Here is a 26,192-nt window from a genome sequence, read left to right as displayed (position 1 = left end):
AAAAAACAAATGGATGGTTGCAAAAGTATCTGAAGGAAGGTCTGATTGGGTTTGCAAAAGAAGACTCTGAATTTGGTGTGACTGTTGTGGAAGAGAATGTGGAATCTAACATAGCAATGGAGGACATGGACAACGAGATGGCTCTGAAAGACCATATCAATTGTGGCCCAAAAAGCGTTTACAAAGCTCAGTTGATGTCTGGGAAGCATTGGCATCACAATTTGTGATGCTAGGTGTTTGGTCTAGTTTGGGTAAGAGTTATGTTTTGTTTTCGTTTTACCTTTACGATCCATGCTTTGTATTCGGCCTATAGTTTATGGCGGCCACCTTCCATTTTGATCTCGTGAGCTTATAGTAGCATGTTTTTGTTTTGGAATGGTAGTTTGGTGTTATGCTCCCTTTTGGTTTTATGGAGTTTGATTGGGTCCAGTTCCCTCTGTCATGGATGTTGTTTTGGGAGATCAATTTAGATGTTGAGGATGTTGGTTTTGCTCTATCCAATGATGGGCTCTTTCGATTACAAACAGATGTAATATCTTACTTTATATTAATACAAATAAGTGCAGCTCTATAGCTGCTATTTGACTATCCAAAAAAAAAAATTGAAATATATTTAGGCCTAAAATAAAGTTTTAATTGAGTCTGCAGTTTTTGAAATATATTTTAAACTATTTTATTTAGGCCTTACAAGTTTTCATTCATTATTTAAAACTGAAAGCATAAAAATAAGAAAGAGTAGTCTATGACTCTATAGCAGCCAGCACGAGCATGAGACAAAATTAAACCTTTTTTTCAAAGTCGCATCTCTTAGTCGACATCGTGTGCACTAACTCACCACCGTGTACCAAACAAAGGTTGAAACGTCACTGCAAGTAGTGGTTTTAAACGATTGCAACAAGTTTTACATAAAAATTGTCAGTTTTGCAGGCTACGTGGGGGTTTTTTGGGTTGAAGTTGTGGCAAGCTCTTGAAAAACTCATTTGTGAGTATATCCACGAGTGACTCGCCGAGCTTGCTAGCTTGTGACTACTCGTGAGTTGTGCAAGTTTCTGGTAATTTTTACAACTATGAGTGGTAGCACATACAACTTTATTGATAGAAGGCTACCTTGTGAGCTCAATCATTTTATTATAAAGTCCCTAATTTCAAATTCATGATGACCGATAGAAAACAACTCTCTTGTGAGGGTAAATGCCATCATATTAAACTCTCATTGGGAAATTATCAATTAGATTCAGAAATGTTTGCTATCCATATTAAGGGTGTGGATGTAGTTTTGGGTGTACTATGGCTTAAACAATTAGAAACAATATTTTTCAATTTTCAAGACTTATCAATGGCTTTTAAGACACATGGGAGAAAATATGAACTTTTGGGAATAACATCGCCACCAAGTGAAATCATTAGCGCCAATAGAATGGAGAGATTACTCGATAAAGATTATTATAATATAGGGGCACAACCACGTTTTATTGAAGCTCACAATATGATAACTCAATATCAACCAAAAATTCAAAAAATTATTCAACACTATCAACAAGAATTTCAAGAATCCAAGATTACATGAGAGACTGCAATCATGATATTGAATTAATACCAAGAAGCATTAGTCATCCCAATAAAGGTTCCTATTTATCCCCTACGCTTATGCTTAAGAAAAGGGATGATCCATGGAGAATATTCTCAAATTACACGAAGCTACACATGATCTCTCATAAAGACAAGTTTCATATTCCTATTGTTAATGAATTGGAAAATAATAGCTAAACATCACAAATGTGTCTTTAGGGTGAAAGAAGTAGAATTCTCGACTTTTGGTGTCACTTAAAGGTGTTAACATATACCCTAAGAGAGGATTTTGGGGTCTAGCAAGATATTATGGAAAATCTATTCATACCCATCATCCTATAAAGAAGCATTTCTTTTGGGAAGGTATTAAACTAATTGTCAAAAAATTTGTGGTGGAATGCTTGACATGCCAACAAAATAAAACGGAAAAGATAAATACTCTCGACCTCATACAAATATTAGGCATTCCATTACAAAAGTGAGTAGAAATATTAATGGAACTAATTATGTGGATCCCAAAGTCAAGTAATATTAATATAATCTTGCTTATTGTGGATAGATTCATCAAGAATGCATATTTTTGTGGACTTTCTCATCTATTTCCTACTAATACTACAAAAAGAGTATTCATACAAAATATACAAAAACTTCATGGAATTTCCAAAATTGAATTGCAAAATAGAGCCACCTCAAAATTCCTTATCAAGTAGAAGAATTTACCAATTGAAAATGCAATATGGAACAATGAATAATTCATACAATATATTTAAAAGTTGCTAAGCATTGAGGAGAATGCTTTTTTGAACAAGAAGGGAATCTAGTGATCCTAATATGATGTATTCTTAACTTTATAAAATATATTATAATATATATTTGGATATATAATAAGGATAAGCACTTGTGGCATGCTTAACCCTAACATAAATATTACTTAATAAATTGATACCCCTAAATTAGGATGAATGGGAGTGTCCATAGTTAACCCTATAAATAAGGATGAGAATTATCTCCCATATCGTATATCATCTATTATTAAATTCGTATGTTATTACCTGATTGTTGAAGGTGGCCCTAGTAGTGATCTGCTAAATTTCTGATTTTTGCAATTATTTCCAAGAAATATCATAACAAGTGGAATCAGAGCTTCAATTTGGGTCAAGATTAGAACTTTTAAACCATGCCAATTTGGGTCTGATCTTTTCTGGGTTTTGGGTTATGTATTAAGATAAGCTCTCAAAAAAATCAGACTCTGAAGGTAATTTTTACAGAAGTTATTAACATTTTATAGATTTTTCATAAAATTGCTTTATAGGCCACAATTTTTGGAGTAGTTTGACATAATTTAGAATTTTGGAAAGCTTATCAAAAATTCGATAGGGTTAGTTCTTTGTAATTTAGTATTAGACATAAAACAATCTTTAAGAAGGGGATTTTCTTGTGGTGATTAATGCTTTACACAAGGGTCCTTGTCCAAATTGGAAGCTCCCTTTAGTCTCAATTTAAGGAGGTCATCTTCTCCCATTGATGCACATATGCAAATTCAATAGTGAATCATTTTGCAAATTGTAGCATTGATTAAGGCACAATTACAGCCTTGTACGGTGCTTGCCCATCCTCTTGGCATGAGTTTCAAAAAATTTGGAATTTCAAGCCACCTTAATTTTTTTCATAATGGAACTAATAGGTCCTTTATTCAAATGTTGACTAGTTGTATTGTAGATGCAATTATGATGAAAGTTTAAAATTGTGATTAAAATCCTTTGGCCTGTCTATTTTAATTACCATCTACGCTAGTGACTAGGAGAGTAATTGTCCTCCTTGTATAAGATGTTAGGAGTGGGACCCTTGTGTCCTAACATTTATTATTCTAAGCATTGATATAATCATAGTTTAGTTATTTATTAATATTACATTGTGTGTCAAACGGCTAATGAGGCTACCAATTTGGGAGTAGGAATGCTTTCTTCCTCTAGAAATTAGATGAAATAGAAACTGTGTTTTGGGGAACACAAAAGGCTTTGGATGGGTGTGTGTTGTGGTTCAGTAGCATTTTTGGGTCCATGATGGACTTCGCCAGACACTATCCTGTGTACTTTGTCAACCATTGACCTAAACATTTTGTCAGCCACCACCTGTGAACTTCAGAAAATAATAAGATTATGTGGCTTCAAAACAAGTGCACTGCTGAGTAGATCAGATCAAATGAGGGAGGAAATCTGGTTAGATTTTTATTCAGCAAGTATGCTCACAGTTTGTGCATGATGATTAAATCCAGGGGATACAAATCTCGTGTTAGTTTTAATTTCTACACTATAACATGCAGCTTTATTTGCAGAATTGCTGAGCTTTTTCTAGCATTCTAGGCACTCTGATACTACTTTTGCTGGCTTGGGACCCTCCCCCTAGGTAATTTAGCAAAATTTATTACTTTAAATGGATTTTTCCCACGTTGTTTGTACCTTGTAAATCACTTTTTGTGGGCCCTTTACATTGAAGTAGTAATAAATAGAAGATCTAGGAATTCATATTTGTAGTGGAGCAAAGCTCTCAATGAGGTTGCCCCTCAAAGAGGCCAGCAATACTTGTTTCTGATAAATAAATATGAGCATATTTGTAGCTATATGTTCATTTTTTCAAGTTTTTTTCCCATTTGATAATAGTTTGTAGGTAAGTTCATCTCAAGCAGTACCACAACTCTTCTTTGGACTGCATTCAGAAGGAGTAGCAACAGTTTTGTGACTAACTAAAACTACCCACCACATGCTCTCACCTTTCCCTTACAAGATCTTGATGATCAAAATGCAGTAGAAAAAGTGGGCACTAACCGATTTTGGCTGAGAATTGTTTCAACATTTGCCCAAGTTGGACAAATTAGATAGAATTCATGATTAGCCTTAATGCCAAAAAGCATGTCATTAATCAACAATTCCAATAAAACAGACAACCATATACGGGATAGAGCTCTCAATCTGGACAGACAACTTCACCAAGCCAGCAAAGTCTTGGCAATACTCGACATACACCCAAACAGGACTTCCATAAATTTAATGGTGATTATCCTGCAAGTTGGTAGCAATATTTTGCACTCATCAAATTCCCAAGGCTCAGAAGCTCTCTATCACTTCCTTGCACCAAGATTATGAAGCTATCAAATGGTATCCATGGCTGGAAAAAACATATGGCACTTATTCGATCTATGACTTCCAATCACAGCTTGAAAAATCAGCAAATCAAATAAGTGAGATGACAAATAGTTTCTTCATTGTTTTATGAATGGATTGAAGGAAGACACCATGCTGAAGGCAAAATGTTTAAGCCTACCACATCAATGTTGACCAAAATAGCTGAGAATAAATTTGCCACCCAACATCATCCTATAAATCTCCCCAACCCAACACTCAACAATCAGTTTGCCCCTTGCCACATCAAGGCAACTACCCCACGCCAATTAGAAGTCCCCAACCACCATCCATTGAATGTTTGCCACATGAAGCAATGGTCACTCGTTTAGTATAGAATTTGTGCTACAATTATGATAAGAAATATACAAGAATGCACTTAACAAAAACTTTATCTCCAATATATGGAAGTGCCTTCTTTATCTAACAATTTGGATGCTTCAAAAGATAGTCCAATCAAGGAACACATCTAACAGACAAATGAGAGTGTTGATTCAAATTTTAAAATTCATGTGCATATCTTAGCTATGATTACCACACCCCAAACAATGAAAGTATCAAGCTGATTCAAAATACATCACTTAAACATACCCATCAATTCTAGCAGCATTCATAATGTCATTTAGCTTTGAATGGCCAAGCAGACAGCCTATTTAACTATATATCCTTGCAACAATTTTGAGATGATGATCGCTGTGCAAGAAAATTAACTTGTAAAGGCAAGCATTGAAATGTTGGGATTTAAATGGGGGATACACTCTACAATCTGATATGATCACACTTCAGTTAGGCAAGTGTGACATAAATTTGGGCACCCAATGCTTTTTACTTTAGGAAACAACCTAAGGGATTTCGTTGAACTATGGATCCAATTCTTTACTAATGGGCAACAATATACTCTGAAGGGTGTGATAGCAAGACCTACCAAAATTATTGCCTCACATCAGACGTAGAGAAGTTACTCAAAAAAGGATCCCAAAGAATCATGGCTCACTATTTTGTTGTGCAAATGACTAGAATGGATAATTCAGCCAACTCTCTAGACTTGCAATTACTCCTTGACATATATTCACAAGTCACTACAACTCCTCTATTGATTATGTTCAAAAAAAGGAAAAAATGCCTGCATGTGTTCCAAAGCAACAAAGCCTTAGGAGTTCTCAAGCGTGCCATGTGTAACACACCAATACTTGCCATGCCATTTTTCTCAAAACAATTAGTCATTGATGCAAGAAAGAAGACTTTTGGCATTCACTAGCAAGGCCCTCATAGATGTGGTCCAATCTACCTATGAGAGGTAAATGTTATCCATTCTTCATAATGTGAAAAAAAAACATAGACCATTATTGTTGGGACAACATTTCTACGGCAAAAAAGATCATTATAGCCTTTAAGTATCTCTTAGAACAAGAGTCTCTTTGCCAAATTAACAAAAATTGGTTACCAAATTATTAGTCTATGCTTATGAAATTATTTACAAAGTGCAAAAGAAGAATATGATGGTAGATGCACCTTCTCAAAATTTGGAAAACCATGAGACACTATACGCTTTTTCCTTACCAACTCCAAATTAGTTAAAGGATAAGAATGACACCAAGATGTGCAAATTCAACAACTTATTCATTAGCTATCAATTGACCCCACAACTGAGCCAATATACACTTATGATAACTAATATTTGCTTAGAAAGAATGATTGGTCTTTCAATAAATTCTACTCTTTAGGCCAAACAGAAGTTACATGCATCCCCTTCTAAATGGTCACAAACTTCTTATATATGTATGAACTTTTTCCTAGGCAAGTATAAAAAATACTATCACAAAGTTAGGTAACGAATGAGATTTGTGCCAACACAATAAGGGACAAACATTTCCTTCAATTTTATTGACAAGTTGCCTAAGTCAGGCAAAAAATCATCAATCATTTTTATGGTGGATGATTGTCTATCCAAGTATGTACACTTCACCCAATTGGACCATCCTAATAAAGCATCCATTGTTGCCCAAGTCTTCCTTAACCAAATCTTCTACCTTCATGGTATGCACACATCCATTGTTTGTGACACTGATTCCACCTTCATTAGTAACCTTTAGCACGAACTATTCAAGCTACAAGGAACACAATTGAAAATAAGCTCAAAATATCACTAACAAACTACTAGTCAAATAGAGAGTAAATAGATGCTTCAAGACTTATTTATGTCACTTCGCTTCAACAACAAACTCAAAAGGCTAAATGGTCACCCCTTGTGGAAAGGTGGTACAACATCTCATATCATTATACCACCAAGATGAGACCATATGAGGCCATGTATGACCAAATTTCACCATCCTTCACATCCTACCTCCATGTAGTTCCAACATACAAGTAATTGATTCAACTCTCAACCACTAAGCATATCTCCTCCAAATTTTGGGGGCAGCTTCACCCTAGCTTAGGACCATATAAACAAATAAACAAATCACATTCACCAAAGAGGACAATCTTGTTGCGTTTCATCCATATAAGTGTAGTGTCATAAATTGTAACCCTTTACAATTTTACATTCATTTTTATGCCCTTGCCTTATTGCGTTTCCTCCTAGCTCTTATCCAAGCATATTTCCGGCCTTTGTACTACAAAATTGTCATCATATGATCACATGGTGATCTAGGTCTTTGCCCTTAGCATGGGTGCACCAAAGCCATCTTGATTCACCCCTTCTTCGATGGACAAGGGTGCTTTGTCCTAGAGGTCAAGGGCACTAGGCGCCCTTGTCCCACCAAAAGGGCCCATTTTTCAATATGTTTGTGCCCAATTCTCGCTAGTTGATCCCTGATCCCAATACTTTAATATGATTGTTGTAGGTTGGCCTCATTTACAAAATACCTTGAGAACCCTATATAAGAGCATCTTTGCAACTCATTTTCACATCCATCCATCCTTAAGCATTCCAACCACAAGCACTCACTGAGCAGTACTGAGATCATTTCATCCCACCATATCCTTTAAGATCTAAGCATTATAAGATGGAGCAGCAAATTGCAACAATCTTCATCCAAGCATGTTTGCATGATTGATTCCTTTATGTCTTGTCATGTCATGTTATTACATCAACACTTGTGATCATATTCAAAGAGCCTTTGCATCATCACCATTATCAACCATAAGTTTGAGGTATAAGATTCAACATTTTACTCCAAAGCTTTCCATCTCAATTTATCAATTTAATTCAAGGGTTAATTCCAACCCAAGGTTTGACCTAGGCAAATCAAAATCAACCCAACAACATTTTTCCCTTATGTGTGCAAGTAACGGGATCTAAAAGCAACAATTATAGATCTAAGAAGAGGAGACTACGACACACAAGACCTGATTTTGAAGAAACAAAAGACACTGGAGCAGTAGCAATCGGCAAATAGTGTTTGACACTTTTCCAATGAATTCTTAGGGAGACACTCAAAGCGACCTCCTAAATACGAAAATATCTCATTTGTCTACATCTAACAAACTTGGACAGGGACACCTAGCATCATTGTCCGAGATCTCTGGTCCAAATTCTGGCCATAGCTTCCTCTTTACTTTCCATTTGTAGATCTATGCTTCATGGCTGCATATCTGTTTTGAAACTACCTCTATATGCTGATTACTGTCAATTTCAAATCATCAGCCCTAATTCTCACATTCAATTGCTCACTTTCAACTCAAACAAAAAGGGAGAGTAAAATCCAATGTGCGTTCAGCCCTCTCATTCATAGATTTGAGGTTAAACCTATTGATCTTATTCTCCCCTTTTAGTGTATCTTGGTTAGAAATAAGCTTAGTTCCTTGTTTATATAATTAAACTAGTGCACCCTCTTATTTGCTCATCATACAATAAGTTAACATCTGACAAGCTTGCAAACAAATAGAAGTTAGCACTAAAACTCTATGAACCTTTTACATACTACAAAAATTCAGCATAGTAGTCTACAAGTTGGATGTCCTCCAACCTCCAAATTACATTATTTTATCACCTCTCTTATGTCTTTAGACAACACATTCACTTTCAATTAACACTTCCTAAATTAAGGCACGAAGGTTCCATCATCCTCAAGCCAAAATCTATGCTTAGCCAACTGCACCATCTCCATAACTACACCATCACAAATGCTTTAATCCAATCACAGGGGGTTGTAGCTAGAAGACACCACTTGAGTTTCAACAATAGCTTCCAAAATTCAAGCCTTGAGGGCAAAGAGTAGGGGGCTACATCCTAAACTTTTACTATTTTGAGCATTGTAATGATCATATTTTAATTATATGGTTAATAGTATTACATTGTGTGTACTTAACAAAAATGTATCAGATGGAGTTGTAATAATGTAACAATTTCATATTGAGTGTGGATTATCCACATTGGTTGTATCTAATAAGACCTTAATATTGAAGTTGTAATAAAGGGAGATCGACTAGGAATTCATATTTGCATTGGAGCATTGCTCTTAAGGAGGTTTCTCTCATGAGGAGGCCAATGAACTTGTTTTTGATATATGAATATAAGCATATTTGCTCCTATTATTCCAAGTATTGTGTTCATTTTTGCATGTTTTGTGTCTATTTTGATAATATTTTACAAGTATGTTCTTATCAAAAGAACTTGGTATACTACACGAAATTTTTTTAGAGCATGTTATCCCACATAAAAGTAATTAATTTTATAACTACAAAAGTACAAATCTAATGACTTACAGATTTAAACGAAAATAATTTATTTGTTAACAGAATTGATGTGAATGAATGTGCCCTTCTCAAAAGACTTCCACCTATAGCTTACAGATGCAACCATTAATACAAGAACTCATATGTCATATAACTACTATGTTGGAAGAAAAAATTATAAAAACTAGCATATATATCTTTAATTTTAAGATATATATATTATGCCAATATATATCAAGGCGTTTATTTTTTCAATTTGATACTTTTTTCTTCACTGTAAATGGAAGATAATTTATAGGGAAGAAGATGAAAGATACATCTTTTTTATTACCCCAGGGAAAGTTGCATCTAAGAACCGCACAGATTTGGAAATTTTAAAGCACAACTGGAAATTGTGTCCTCAAACATTCCTACTCAGATTTCTTGCCTTCGAAGCAATGCTTTTGTTGCCCATTATGGTTGCACTCCAGAAATATTCAAGAAATTAGCAAAAACAAAGAGAGAAAAGTGTCCAAAATTTAGAAACTTACAAACACTACCAAATCATATCGAATGCATTACTTTTAAAGAGTAATCATACTTATAGTTATAGATAAAAAAAATCATTTGAAAAATGGAATTTTACCAACTTAATAATCTACTATGTCATTAATGAATTAGAAACTTGCCTCACGACACGGATAAGATCTTTGAGTGCCATTGTAGTGTTACACATATTAAAAAAAAATATTACCAACTTAATAATCAACTGTCACTAATGAATTAGAAACTTGCCTCTTTCAAAAAACGACACGGATAAGATCTTGGGTGCCATTGGAGTGTTACACCTCTAGACATGAATTTAAAGAGTAATCATACTAGATAAAAAAAATCATTTGAAAAATGGAATTTTACCAACTTAATAATCTACTATATCATTAATGAATTAGAAACTTGCCTCTTTCAAAAAACGACACGGATAAGATCTTTGGGTGCCATTGTAGTGTTACACCTCTCGACATAGTAAAGATAAAAAAAATAATTGAATTAAATATTGGAAGAGAAAATTAAAAAATCTCAAACATGACTCCATTTCCAAGTTAGAATAAAAATAATTTGACCTCTACATTTAACTAGGGTTCTCTAAAATTATGTTGAGAACAAGATTGGAAAATAATCTTAGTGATGATCATGATAAGATAAATCCCAACAATGGCATTTTGTCAAATTTTGACAAAATATAATTCAACATGGTGTCATACCCTAAAGACTCTAAGATAAGTCATAAAAATGCCAAATGAATTTATTTCACCAAGGATGTTCCTGCATTAATCATTTCTCATTGTCACTAATGGTGCTCCACATGAGTGCTTCCTTCTATTATCATAGCATCTTCATGATGCATTGCCAGTTCTCATTGTCTTCAATATTACACTTGCGTCCCTTCAACCAAACATATTTGCAACTAAAGCAAACAAAACTCTTGGAGTAAATGACCCCTGTAGCAAGGCTTACCATCCTTTATCTAGATGGAGAAAATAGATCAGTTAAACTTCTGAGTGCTTTTAGCTATCTTTTTCTCCTCAAGCTAGTACTAAAGAATTGTCCTATTATTAAGCTACCAACAACCTCTGATATGCTTCGTGAGTATCTTCTTTCAAAGCCTTGAGAAACCCTTTAATGGACTTCAAACCATCAATATGAAGAAATAATTCCTGCGAACCAACTGGTCTCTTCGTGAAGAAATAATTTAACTTTAATTATATGCCACTATACCTTTCCATTTCATATTCTCAAAACAAGTAGTCCTCCTAGGTGTAAACTTTATATCTCAAAGCTTTAATAAAAATATAGGCCAATGACTAAAGGTCAAGCTCAACCCCCATTGTATGGGTTTTTCTTGATGCAAGGTATTTAGTGAAAACCTTGTGGTTCACTGCAATCTAACCAAAAAGAGTTTATTCCAACAAAATGCAATCACAAATTTATTCCAAAGTGGTTATTTCTTGCCTTGTCTACTTCCATTTATTGGCCAATCATTTTTGGCCAATGAAATGTTGCCGTTAATTGCCAATTGGGATATTGATGTTTTGGTAACCCTCAATAAGTGTCATCAAAAAAAAGTATAACTTGTCGAACCAAGTCATTCGCTTAATCACTTTGCTACAATCATACAAATCAGTAATATAATTCTTCTTTATTAGCCTTTAATTAATAAACGTGTACTGCTACTTCATCCAATATCCTTTAATTAATAGGATTGTAACCTCCACCACTAGAGTCTCTTAGAAAAAGGTTTTATTTAAGACCATGGCATATAACTTTCCTTTCCCCAATTACAATTCCTTTATGACTTTTTCCAACAATAATTAACTTCTAATTTTCTATTACATTCCCCATGAGTATCCAACATCAATCCATATTTTATGTCCATCCAAAAGGCCAAGATCGTGCATCTCATGCTGCTATTATAGACCCTATAAACAAAAATGAGTAACCACTATTGTAAACCCTAATCCAAATTCCTAGACATATAATGTTTAAATCCGAATTGTATAACTAGAATCTAAAATTCTGAATTTTCAAATAGTTTATCTGACTTTTTTTTGACATACAAATGCAAATTTTGGATGAAATATCTAAATATATTGAATCGTAAAAAAGGTGATATTTTTGAAATAGCAAATTAAACATTAGAAAGTAGAGATTTCTTACAAAGGTATGGGGCAATACTTCAGGTATAGGAAGGAAACTACACTTTTCCAAGGCATAATCTCTTTGGACCTATTCATAAAACTTCTTCACACAAACATGTCCTGCTCTAATACCTTAAACTATTTTATAGGTAATTTCCACTTAAACTTTGCTTCTTACAGAAAAGCTTAATTGAAAACCCCACAAACATGAACATCAAAAATAACTACAAATATCTCCAATAAACCAACTGCCTGGTTCAAATGGACCCAGAAATTTATTGAGGGACAAATGTTCCACCAATACCAAGTATTAAAGATGATTATACCTAAACACCATAGCATAGATCAAATCATATGTATTGGTTCTTTGTATCCTTGGCTTCCTGAAGAAGTAAGCCTAGAAGACATATTGTATCTACTATCAACTATGTCTTGCTGGAGTTCTATCACAAGTTAGAAGCTGAATCAAATGTCCTCGGGTACTGTACACAGTCAAGTAATGGTTTGAAACTAAGTCAGCCTTGAGTTCAAACTAAGTATATTTGTATCTAGGTCTTGTATTGGATACAGCAGAGTTGATTCTGAAGGCCATACACAATATATAATTTGGTGGTACAACAAGTACACAACTCCTTATGCCAGGATAAAGTAAGTAAATGTGATACAAAATCTGTTTGAATTGTTCAGTATCAAACCAGATCAATCTTGCCATTGCAATTTTGGGCAGAATGAAGAACAGTGGAAACTATGTTCTGTGACTAGCATCACCGAAAATAACGAACTCTTCTGAAGGTCAACAATATTTAGATTATTTAATGATGTATGGCTACACTTGGGACTGCAAATTGGGTATGAACTGTAAGAGCTACGAAAGCAAATTTTTGGCACCAAGTGCAGTGATGGATTGTAGAAATAAGTGTAATTTGCCAGAAATTGTGATAAAAGCACAAGGATCATTTCTTTTTCAGGGTTGTTAATTAGGGATGGTTTTGACACATACATACATATACATATATATATATATAGCAAATTGAAAATTAAGGAATCTGCAAGACCATGAGTCTCGTACAAATCTAAACGAGAAAGGTCATTTCTCATTCGTATTTGTTGATAGTTTCATGATGGAAAGCTTGAATTCTTAATATGAAATTCTCTTCTACAAAGATGGTTGCTTTTAATGGCCAATCATGAATTTGGTAGCATGTAAAAATCAAAATGATTAGATTATTCTGTGTGGTGTTGAATTCGATATCAGTTCAGGAGAGACGAAAATGACATGAAAAAAGAACTAGAGAACCAAAATTATTAGTTCTATTCATATACCAGGATGCAATCTGTCCTCCAAAAGACAAGTTTTAAAGTAGAATACACATAGCCACAAATCATTTGTGAGATTTTATGTAATTCAAAATATTCAATGAAAACATTCCAAATAAATGTCTATGAACTGTAACTTAGCTCCTTGGGCATGAAACACCAAGGAGTCAATACAGCTCTTAAAAGAAAAATGTCTGCATATCTAGTGCTGAAATCACCATAAACAAGTAGCTCACAAAAAAAATTGGTAAATTTGCACATGACAACTCTTGATTAGATTAAGATCAAGCCTTAATCTTAACCAAAAGCAGTCATTAAAAAAGCCTGCAAAACCTAGAAGCTGGAGAACTCCTTAGTATACGTCATGCTAATGCCATTTTTCAACCGTCAAAAACAGCTCTCCAGTCTCATTTGTAAATGATTCATATCTGCCAACCATGTCGATCACATTCTATGTCAAATAAAATCATTTGCACAGTTCATTCATGAACAGGAATGAAGGATAAAATCACAGTAATGTTTCAAATTTTCAGTTTACAAAAAAAAATAGAAATTGTAACAGCAAAGCTGCTGCTCCCACAAGGTAATATTATGTCGGAAAGCAAAAGCTACACAAAGCAAACAGGGATCATTTAAAAAACAAAATAATAATTATGAAAAATCAAAAACAAAAAACTTTAGATGTTTTTAGATACCCCAATAATTGGAATATCTATAATCAGTACTCAGTATTCTTGAGAGACATCCACTCTTGCAACAATAAAGTAGCCACAATATTCACAGAGGCTCAGAAAATAAGCGCTAGAGCCATGTGACCTGGAATGGGAAACAAGCCAAAAATCAATTGACACTATGGCTTGTAGAGCATGTGATCTTGATCATTGTGGCTAATCTCCGAAGATTTTAAGCATAAAACCTGTAGTTCAACAACACCTTAGGAGATGCCTGCCTACATATTTACAAGGACTGGATATGGATTAAAGAAAAAAAATATTGACAAAAATATGTAAACATCTTATCTAAAGCAGAATTCACTCCGAAATAAAGATGGATGCAAAAATAGGAGACCAAAAACACAAAAATAATAATACTTAATTATTCAATATAAACATATGAATGCAATTGCACTATCAACTCTTGAGTTGTACAAATCGGCATAAAAGGAAAGGCACTGTTGTCATGATTGAATAGTTACGGACAACAAGGGTAGAAGTTAAGCACTAATTAATATTGCAAACTTTAAAGAAACATTAAAAGAACAGTTGTAAACAACGATTCTAGCCTGAAAGCCAATGGTACGGTGTACCAGATAAAGTGCATATGCATATGGCGTTTTGGTGATCATTTCACATATGCGCATTTAGAGATTTGCCCCTACATAAATATTCATAATCTGACAACTTGCAATAACAAGAGATCCAAGTCATCACAGAGCTGTGTGGCACCTGGCAGCTAGCTCCCTTACAGAACTTATACTTAGTAAAGGGAAGACACAACTGAATACTCAATCTTCAAAAGATGGACAACAAAAGCAAATTGAGAAACTGATTGATAGATAGCTAGCCCTGTCCATTACATAGAGATCTACCCATAAAACTTGTCAAAACTAACCTACTGTAACCCCAGATGCGAATATAACAGATTCAAATTTTTTTTTAAACATTTGAACTCACAAATTATTTCAGAAAAATGTCATAATTTAGTCAAAAAAACCTAAAAGTCTTTGAATACCACATAACAGTAATCATACTCATGCAATAAAGCTCCAATCCTTGTATTCCAAGAATAATAATTCATGGAGCTAATAATATATCGTGCCACAACCATAACTAATACTGTCCTCTTGTTCCAGAAGCAGGGTTCTCATTGCCATTAAGCAGATATTTATAATGCTGTTCAAGGGCTTGAGGTGTATTGATTATAGGAGGCATTTGTAAGAACATGATACAGAGATTGAAATTCCCTCACTGCAATAAGATAACCCATATATCCACCAGATCTGTTGCAAGGTTGTGATGCAGCAATAATGAGGTACATTTTTGCTTAAACTATTACAGAGAATCAACAAAAATACAGGAAAACAGAATAAAAAAGCAACAAAAAAGATACATCAACAACAAAAAGAAATTGAAGCACATAAGGTGTAGATGAATTGGCAAAGCCCACAGTTTATTCTTGAGCTTGGTCAGGAGGTCAAGACCTGATTGGTTAGAAAATTTTAACAGCATGTATGTACATTAAAGTGAAGAAGTTTTCTTGTCCCCACAACAAAAGTATCATGAGGGCAATAGTGTATATACCATACAATTGCCATACCTTTGTCCAAGCATTTGAGACAATGATAATGGGGGATTGTTGTAAGAGCATGACACATGCAAATTTCCTCACAAAATAAGGCAGCACATGACTCCAATAAACATATGGCATGGTTATGTAGTAATAATGTGATAAATTTGAGCCTAACCATACTTACAAGGTATAGGATTAAAGGATGTTATTAAAGCTTACACCACACTGCAATAATGGTGCCTGTCATAACCAGCCAGAATATGCAACAAAAAACAAAGAAAGCAAAAAAGATAAAAAGTAATTAAAGCTCAATAGGCACCTGAACTACAGAAAAAAATTAGTTCAAATAAAAATGAAAAAATAAAGTCCTCTATGGCAGAATGAATCATAAAAATCGAAGTTGTGCATTAGAGCTGAACAACACCTGAGCTCCCACGATTAACTCCAAATCTTGGACACTGCATAACAACAAAAGAACAAGGCCACAAAAATAAATTGTGACCTGGAAATACAATGAACAAATTATAATGGCAACATGTGGTCACTGATTACTGACCTGCTCCTTAGTATCTTTAACAAATGCATGCATGCCACATCTGACACTGTGGTTATGTATCATTACGGTACTTCTGATATGTTTGCCACAAACTAGGCCATCCTCAGTCTGTGGCTTCTTGCTTGAACATACCTAGTTTTTACTATATTTGATGTCAGAAAATATGCTACCTTGCACCATGCTCCATACTCGTATACACAAACAATAACTCTCCAAATAATAAAAACATGCCATAATGAATCATGCAGGCAAATTCACAAGTGAAAGACACTAGAGGATTTATAGACCGAATTCTGAAAAAAAAAATCGGAGATAGCAAATCTGAAACCAAAAAAAATGAAACAAAGGTTCATCCTTGCCAAACAACAAAGTATAAACATCCAAAAAAAAACAATTAAGTCTTATATTTGTAAATCTTGGTTTGTTGAATCTAAAAAAATATAGGTGGGGGTGAGGATTAGGAAAAGAAAGACAAACCTAGGATGGGTAGTAAGACCGCATTCCTGGGAGGGTCCCTCCTGGAGGAACTCTTAATGGTGGCGATGCTCCTGGATGTTGATTTTGATAGGACGCAAGGGCTAGGGCATATTGACTGGCTCCTTCATATGAAGCATTTTGGGCAACAGACGAACTTGAAGGAATGCCATAGAGTGACGATGCACCTCCAATACTGTTATACCCAGAAGATCCGTATGTATTAGCACCATAACCACCCGTACCCAATGGTGCACGAGCAGAAAGGCCTTGTAGAAGAAGTTCACGGCCTAATGATGGCTGCATTGAAGTGTTCAATGAATGATAAGGGAGACTTGCTGCAACCAGATCTCTTGACAAACTTGGAAACGCAGCATCATTCAAGCCATAACTACTTACAGCCGCAGCTGCTAATGCAGATGAATCTGCAACAGCAGCTTGATGTGCCACAGAAGCTGGATTTACCAACCCATGGCCAAAACCATTATATGGCACAGAAGAATCCAGAGATGCTAGCTTTAAATTGCCTGTGGAATGTGAATTGGAAAGAGTTTGTCCTGAAATTGTTGTTGCACCTTTTTGCTTCTGTCCATCAGTGGACAATTTACAAAATAACTGATTGCCATCTATTGATTTTACAGGATCCTCTGCAGCTTTTCTGCTCGCTTCAACTGTCTTGTATACAATTAGTGCATATCCTTTGCACTTTCCAGTTGTCTTATCATAACCAAGTGGCCCTTCTTCAATATCTCCATACTGGGAAAAAAAGTTAAGCAATTTGGCAGGTTCCATGTCTGTAGGAACATTACCTATATAGATCCTCCTAAGTGCTACATCTGAAGGAATGGATTGGACGGTCTGCATATGCTGCTGTATGGGCTGAATGGGCTGCTGCATAGGCTGTATAGACTGCTGAATGGGTTGTATGGGCTGCTGCAAGGGCTGAATGGGCTGCTGCAAGGACTGGATAGACTGCTGCATGGACTGAATAGGGTGCTGCATAGACTGAATGGGCTGCTGCATGGTTTGAATAGGTACAACAGGCTGAATGGGCAGCACAGGTTGAAATTGTTGAAATTGTTGAAGTTGTTGCAGTTGTTGTATCTGTTGTTGCTGTTGTTGCAGCTGTTGTTGCTGTGGGTTTCCAATAGCAGCTAGGTTACTAACAGTCATTCTTCCATCTATTTTCTTGCTGGGTTCCTTTAGTGCCTCCAAAGCACCATCAACATGGGCATATGTAACAAACCCATATCCCTTGTTCTTACCAGAGGCCCTGTCAACAACAACATTCAAATCCTCAAGCTCTCCATGCTCGCTAAAGACAGATCTAACTACCTCTGCAGTGGTATCAAGACCCAATCCTCTAACAAAAATTTTTCTTCGAGATACATCCCTATCTGCAATCTTCCTTGTCTCTTCCAAAACATCAGGATGCCTCACAGCAGCATGTTTTGCAATCTCAAAAAGTTGTTCCCGAGTTAAAGGCTCCATCAGTTTGACAACATCTTCTTCTCTAATCTCTGGGGCATCAGAATCCTCAGACTCTTGACGACTTCGCTTCTTTCCATCCATTTCTGCACCACAAGATGGGGAACAATTTCAGCCAATGCCAATCATCCATTCGACCTTCAAACAATTTTTTGGGTTAAACAAACCCAAAAGCAGGATTTGCTCAAACACCACATCACATTTGAAATCATTACACAAAATCAGTAACTTTTTCAGTGACAAAATATAAAATTTTGTTTGGTTCAGGATTTTAGTCCTGGAGTGAATTGTTTATTTGACATATGCCAGATAGGAGATTACCATTTTGGCTAGGTATGATGAAACCAACCTACAGGGCAACTACATTCTCTAGACAGGCATTATAGAGAGACAGTGGCAAAGGGAATGGCCACTGAGCACCTGATATTTAAACAAAGAAAAACCTATGCATCTTTTAAGTATTGAGAAATTTCTGGACAGATTTTCAGCATGTTACGGAGAGTCTAACAAACAAAGTTTGACCTCTTGAGCATGCGCCATATGTAATGTAACCAGAAAAATTACAAGACAGGTTTCGGAGGAAGCTTAATTGAATGACTTGTGTTTCATTTTGACACAGTAAAACCAAACATGCTACAGACAAAATTGAGCATGTATAGGCACAGTTGATATCCATATCATAATACTAAAACGTTATATGCAAGATCTCTAAAGCCTAGACTTTATTGAGACTGGTACTGAATTTTGTTTTGATTATGGAAGCAGTGAACATGTTATACTTGTACTTAAACTTGTTTCCTGCCGTTTGGTATGCCAATCAAATGGATTTTCATGGGAGAATAAAAGAAAAAAAATGTTAACGCTTTTTTAAAGACAAATACTTTTTCATAGACCTGTAAACCTGTTTATCTATTAAAAAGTACTTATCCTTTTATTACTGGACGGAGCCAGAACCTAAAGTTACACGATACAATCATACAAGGTTACCATTTTCATCGCTGGTCAGTTCTCCCTATAATCAAATGATCCCTCCATTTTTATAACAATCTGTGTGTGGTACCTAATGGGTTTGAAATGGTGACCTCGCTCTCACTCGACCAGCGTAATGCACCCGAGTACCAAAACTGAAAGACCCATTTACATAAAGTTTTAAAAATTAGAAAATCCTTTTTCGTTTTTTGCTATTCTTCTAATCCCATCTCTTTTTTTAATTGCCCGAGTTTTTCCTATCTTCAAACTAATTGAACTGAAAAGAACAAAACTCTGTCCACCACATTTCTGCATAAGTGCCATGCTACTGAAAATTTTATCGATAGTATTTGATCAGACGAAGTCTATCACATAGCAGCTAAATAGCAATTAAGAAAGAAGTCTTAGTTGGCTTTTTTGGATTCGAAAGGCCTGGAAACGAGTTCCAACTAAACCAAATCCTGCATCTTATGGATGTGACCGTTATGCTACTGCGCTATAGTTCCAAAATGGTAACTTCTCCTAGTTGTTTACGCTAACGTCCAATTACTCTAATCCAAATAAAACATAGATTGTTGCTTCAACAGTTAAACACAATGCAAGATAGAATGAAAAGCAAGCCCAATAGAGAAAAAATTGACATACCCCAGATTTTGCTGAGACGCTAAAACCTACCAATGTTTTTCTTTGCTCTGAACCCTTATTCAGTGGGAGGTCTCTCTCAATCGACAGAAATATTAAACCCTAGCCCCAAAAGAAGCCCAAACCCTAACAAATGCTTCCCACTTCCAGACGTATAAGAAATATATCAATCACCGAACCAAAATTCACTTGATATCTTGGTTAAATTACAAGTTACTCGTCCAGAAAAAAACAGAAAGCACCGGAATTCATTGATGAAATCAGATAGTCTAACTCATCACACTAAAGCAACGATTTTTCAATTTTATTTTTGTTGTCTAAAATAATAAACTAATACCCACCTCGCCAATTCAGAAGCCGCAATGACACGGCCAACACTCAGATTAAAGAAAAGACTTGCCCGCCTGGAATTCCAGGGTTGTAAGGAGTTAAGAAGGGTACAAATAAAAAATAAAATAAAAAGGTAAATTTAAATTTATTTTTTTTAAAAGCAATAATGTGGAGAGTAATATATGTACCGGTCGATATAGCAATTGTGCATATAATATCCAATCTTGTCATATATTTATACTATTAATTGTAAATAAATAATCTACGTAAATTTAAAAAACACCAAAAATTGGTCAAAATGGACCAATACTTGAACAAAGATAACCTATAAATGTTATATAAAAAAGACATAAATACATTCATTAACAAGTGAAATAAAGCATTTTTTATTTCAAATAAAATATCATAGCTATCCACTATAAGTGTGTCATTTATAAAATAAGATGCTCACTAAAACAAGTAATGTTATCATAGTGAAAAAATGTTATTCTTATGCGTACAACTATTGGGGTAGCAATGTATATGCATTAGAGTATTTCATATTAATAATTTGTCTTATCACATATATAAAAGGTGAACACAATAAATACCTTGTTTTTTCCCAATAAATGGGAGGGATTTTCCAAAAGTTAAAATGTTCAACAATTGATCCCTTTGTGTTCAATATAAGTTGTATTTTATATAATAATATGTTGTTTATATAACAACAAATAGTTTTTTGTGTTCGACTATTGGCTCTTTGGTGTTGGATATAAAAGTTCAAGATAACACACATTTATGATTACTCATAGGCATTTGGTCCATTTAAGTTGCATATAAGTTATATTCTACATAAAAATACGATATTGTACTAATTACAAAGGATATTTTTTTATTCAACTACCAGGGATTTTTTTATTAAATTTTGGTCGAATCTTTTAAAAGTCATTTTTTGGACACTTCACAGTAGACGCATTATTTTGACGAGTTGCATAATGAGTCGCGTCTTCAAACCTTAGTTGTAGATAGTTAAGTGTTTATTTTACATTTCTAAAAAAGAATGAAGGTCTTACGATATTCCATGTGACAACTACATGTTGACGAAGTTAGCCCTAACGACTACTAGTCCCTCTCCCCTGAGTCACCTCATTACACTAAATTTTTGTTAGAGGGGGATAATTTTTATAATTAAATTATTACTTCTATTAAAATATATAACAAGTGAAATTGGAGATTGGATCGAATAGAAAGCTCTACATCTCGTGACTTGGCAGTGCTTGGTAGGGTTTGTGGAGGAGGTAGTAAGGCCTCCTCTGTGTTGGTAAGCCCCCTCTCTCCTTGTTTCTTGTTTTTTTTTTTGCATTTATTACGTCTTATATGGTTTGTGGTTTCTGTCTAGATTGTGCATGCGAAGGTTTATGATCTCCCATGGGAGACGATTTTGGAGGACGGGAATTTATTGCCAAGTGTCTGAGGGCCTCGCTAGACAAGGATGACAGAAATAATGTTAAATCTTTTAAAGAAGTCATGTTAGACTCAGATTTTCCTATTCCGGACGAGGCTAAGTTTGTTCTATTGAGTTGTTTTGGATCTGAGAGTGATGGCAAAGGCTGAAGAAGAGGTAAGTGCCCTAGCCCTCCCTTGTCCACTCTATCTATCATGCCCAATAAATTCATGGCTAAACCCATTGATATGGAAAAGACACGAGGGCCTCACTTAGTGATCCTGGGTTATAGCACGTGTGTTCATGGCATACTAAAGAATCCCTCTATTTTCAAAAAATATTGCCCTAAACTCCTTTTTTGTCACCCCCTCCCAATACACAACCCAAATTAAAAACCCCCCTATTTTCACCAAATATTGTATTTTTTCATAGTTGGAATTAAAAAACCCCCTATTTTCACTAATAGGCAAAATATTGCACCCTCGTTTTTGGGATATTAAACCCCCCAATATGAATGCACTTGATATAATATTGCTTAGCCAGTGAAGCACCGATGGGAAAAGATTAGATTAAAAGATATTTCTACTTTATTTGTGGTCGTGGAGATAGATAAATACCCTGCCAGGAAATTTATGGATGATTAGTTTAAAAAAAAATTGAGTTAAAAAATTAGGTTTCCATGTTTCGTTCTATTGAATGATATAGAAAGGATTATTTGTAATTTTTTTCAAAGATAACAAATCTTAGGTGAAGGTTATCAAAAAACAATTTTGGGTTGTGGGTAAATGCACTTTTAGAGCCCTAAATTGGTTCATGATGCGGACAATGATGAAATTCTTACTTTTTCTTGTCCTGGATGGATTCAAATTAAAATTCTACCACCTATTATGTGGAAATTTATTCTACATGTTATTGAGCCAATCAACAAAGTAATTAGGGTTGATAGTTCCCCTAATCTCATGTCGCACCTTGATGCCAGAGTCCTGGTCTCGGTTAACCCTAGTAGGGATATCCCCAAATTCATCAATATTAAATTAGATGATGAACCCATCTCATGTCTTTATTGAGACCCTTGGTGGGGTCAATGCATGATTCCTATGTAGACACGAGGGCCACATTAGAAGAAATTGCATGATTCTCTCCTCCAAGAGAGTGGCCAATAAGAATGATAATGGCAGTAAAATAGTAAAACAATTTATGTGAATAATGCGGGTATGAAGGAACCCCCCGCTAGTTTCCAATCATGTGGATTCCCCCCCCTTTGATGGATAAAATTGACTCCCTCAAGGAGGTTGTTAAAAAGGCCCTATCTGAGCCTCACAATGAGCCTCCTATGCTCTATCAAGTGGTTGAGTTTGGAGCATTCACTACTGAACCCCCTCCTCATTCTACGATCTTTGAAGCCATCTCACAACTCGAGGAGCCCCATAAAGATGGCTTTCAATTGTGGTCCTTGAATCTAGAAAGGTTAGGAGGAAGAACACCCAACAATTGGCCCTTGATAAGATTAAGGAATCTATGCGTAATAGGGGTAAAAATCCTTAAACAACCTCTCCCAATAATGGCTCTGCCTCAGTGCCCATGGATGACAATGTTTTTGATACTTTGCTTGAGATTGGATAAAATTATTTGGTTAAATCTATTGTGCATGACTTTAAAGGGTTAGAACATGCCACTATTGAGCTAGGAGGGGATGGGAAATTTACCTCACCCCTCCCCCTGAGTGATTCAGAGACCATTAAGGTCTCTAATAAGTTTGATATATTGTCTAAGGCACCACCTATGAATGTTGTCTTGGTTGAAAGCCGAGAGGCTCTAGATCCCCAAGGGGGTGAGGTAGATCCTCCCCCCCAACTCATTGGTGGACCGACACTTACCTCTTTTGTGTAGATAGTTAGCCCTGATGCCGATAGCGCCTACTTTGAGATCATTACTGCTGACCCATTTATTGGTAAATATAATCCTAATAACCTACCCACTCTCTCAAATCTTGGAGTGGTTGATGCCAATACCTGTAAGGAGTATAACTTAGATGACTTTCATGAGTCCGAGGTGGAGACAAAAATGGCCTCCAACATCTCGGTCACAAGTGGGGAGTTTGACCATGGTGATGATTCTTTACATGAAGGTGATCTAAAGGGGGGAGGGGGGATGTTAATGATCTGGCTGACAATGATCCTAACACCCACCCTGGATTGGAAAGAGGAAGGCCAATAGGTTCCAAAAATAAAATATCTCCTCTTCCTAAAAGAATTGATGAGAAGGCAAACTTCCCCAAATATTTTAGCAGTTTCAGGACTGCCAAGGATGCTAATTAAATCCCCTAGTTATGAAGTGCATATCTCATAATATTAGGGGACTTGAATCCCCATATAGGAAACACATCATTAGGAGATTTTTTGACCTTCACAAGAATGTTGACATTGTGACGTTCCAAGAAGTCAAAGCAATCAATTTCACCTTGGAGGTGAACCTCAATTTCATATGGAAGGATGAATTTAAAATCATTTCCAACCATAATAAGGGGAAAGGAGGAACTATCTTGCTAGTCAATCCTAAGTGGAGGGACTTTATTTCGAGTTTTGGCTCCTCTCCCTATAATAGATCGATCTGGGTAACCCTTAAATTAGGCAACTCTACAATTGGAGTCTATTTGATTTATGCCCCTAATGACAATAGGGAAAGATCAGATTTATGGAAGTGGATGAGTTCTCTCTCGGATATCCCCTAGATTATTGGGGGGATTTTAATATGTTTGAAAATCAAATAGACGAATTGGGAGGTGTGGGAATGGATTGGAAAGGGGGTGAAAAAATACATTGAGATAGGGTGAAGAGTTTAAAAGACCCTTTGATCCCCTAGAAGGATTGAAAAATGTTTACAAGAGGATTTGGTATACATGGTGCAACTTTCAAAAAGGCCACAATTGAATATATTGCATACTTGATCGGTTCTATGCCAATAAGGAATCTTTCTCTTTTTTATCTAGATGACAAAGGTATCATTGTTGTTGTGTGGCCATATTCACTTTCAGACCACTACCCAATTGTAGCTCACATTTGCTTGAGGGATAGTGTGCCTAGTAGGGCTATCAGTAAAGACAAGTTTATCTTAAATACTACTATTAGAGGATTAGGATGTACACATTGTTGTATTCATGATCAAGCATATTAATAAGTGGAACAATGACCCCAATAAAGTATTCGGAGGTGGATAGTGGTGTAGAAGCACCCTTCAAAGGGCTCCCACCATTTGTTTTTTATTGTGTCTTTGCTTCTTTATGAAGCCATTGTATATAAATTAAAGAGCCACGTGCTCATTGGTCCTAGTTGAGGTCTTAGGGTCATGAGTCAAATTTGAGGATTTCTTGGAAATAGAGAGTATGTGTGCATTTGAGGTGTTTAGGGGTCCTTCATAACATGGTGGTGTCCTTAGGTTATCCCAATGTGGCCCCAGGAGTCAAGAAAAGCAACATTGAGAAAGTTGCTCAAAAGTTGCAAAAGTTGCATTACAACTTTTAAAAGTTGTCAAGCAACTTTTCCACCATGAGGTCAAAATCTTTAATGTAGTGTGGACAACCCTAATATGGGCACATAGATCGAGGCAAAGGATCTATAAGTAATTGCAAACCCTAAGTTAATGGTGGGATGTCAGATGTTGTACGTCCCAAGCAAGTGACTTGACTGTGACTGCAATTTTGTTGCCAGTCGGCACAAATGGAGTAAAGAAAGATCTTTAATGGATTGATTTACGATAAAAATTGTGTGGAGTGTCTTCTATGGTGTAAATACTTTCATTTTGAGCATATAGATTAGGTTTTTGTTTGGAAAGTGTGGTGTGTTTGTAAATCTTTCGTAAATTGCTTCTCATTGCCCAATTTTGGATGGGTTTGAATAAATGGGTTCATAACTCCATTCCCCATTGTGGAATCGCCATGAAACCATGGGGAATGAGAGTACAGACCCTATACTATACTTCATAGCAAGAAGGGCCCTTGAAAATGCAAGGAGGCCATTTGAAGACCCATTCCTAGGTGAGACTGGACTGTGCCCGGCTAGGAAGGGTTAAGTTGCAGAGGTCTTGGAGAGCAAGGAAGGTCAGAGGAGGAGGCACCCTTTGGAGGAGTTGTAGAGGGGTGAGTGAAGCACCATTGGTGTGAAGGAAGAGCTTCCACCGATCTAGACAAGGTGGCAAGAGTACCAAACCTACACTGTGACCCTGACAGACCTAAAAACCCTCTTAAAGACCCTTAAAAACCTTAAAATCCACCTAGGGCAGTGTACGGACACTTGGAGGCCTAAAACCTGAAAAATCCTTGAGTCCTTGCCAAATAAATAGCAGGTCTTTTGGGAGGTTTCACAATCAAATGCATCATTTGCAAGAGGGAGCCCTAAAGGAACGGGAAGGAGGCCTAATTGGTCACAATCCTTGTAGCCCTATTTTGTAGGCAAAACACAAAATAGTGAAATCGGTAAGGGGTTGAAAGATTGAAACCTCTTGGGGGCACATGAATGGGTGGAAAAATAATGTATTAGACCTAACCTATCCTTGCTAAGACCTGGGAAGGTGTGGAGCAAGCCAAACCCTTATTAGCCTAAGTA

At 35.8% G+C, this 26,192-nt stretch overlaps 1 protein-coding gene across 4 annotated transcripts in view; it reads right to left on the bottom strand.

Annotated features, from left to right (window-relative positions):
* The window catches only part of LOC131051162 (UBP1-associated protein 2C), a 31,853-nt gene extending 11,523 nt beyond the window's left edge, over positions 1-20,330 (bottom strand). Inside the window, exons 1-3 of one of the 4 annotated variants that reach the window (XM_057985546.2) lie at positions 20,180-20,330; positions 16,743-18,313; positions 13,476-13,848 (exon numbers count right to left, since the gene is read on the bottom strand). In XM_057985546.2, the coding sequence (XP_057841529.2) occupies positions 16,743-18,311 (1,569 nt within the window). In that variant the 5' untranslated portion in view covers positions 18,312-18,313; positions 20,180-20,330 and the 3' untranslated portion in view covers positions 13,476-13,848. Of the gene's footprint in view, positions 1-13,475; positions 13,849-16,742; positions 18,314-19,841 lie in introns of those variants that run through there. The other 3 variants (XM_057985547.2, XM_057985548.2, XM_057985550.2) reach the window with 3 other exon arrangements.
* Positions 20,331-26,192: the final 5,862 nt, after the last annotated feature.

Source organism: Cryptomeria japonica, chromosome 9 (assembly GCF_030272615.1).
Source record: "Cryptomeria japonica chromosome 9, Sugi_1.0, whole genome shotgun sequence".
NCBI classification, from domain to species: Eukaryota; Viridiplantae; Streptophyta; class Pinopsida; order Cupressales; family Cupressaceae; genus Cryptomeria; species Cryptomeria japonica.
Note: the sequence above shows the minus strand (reverse complement) of the source record. Positions and strands in the feature narration are given on the sequence as shown.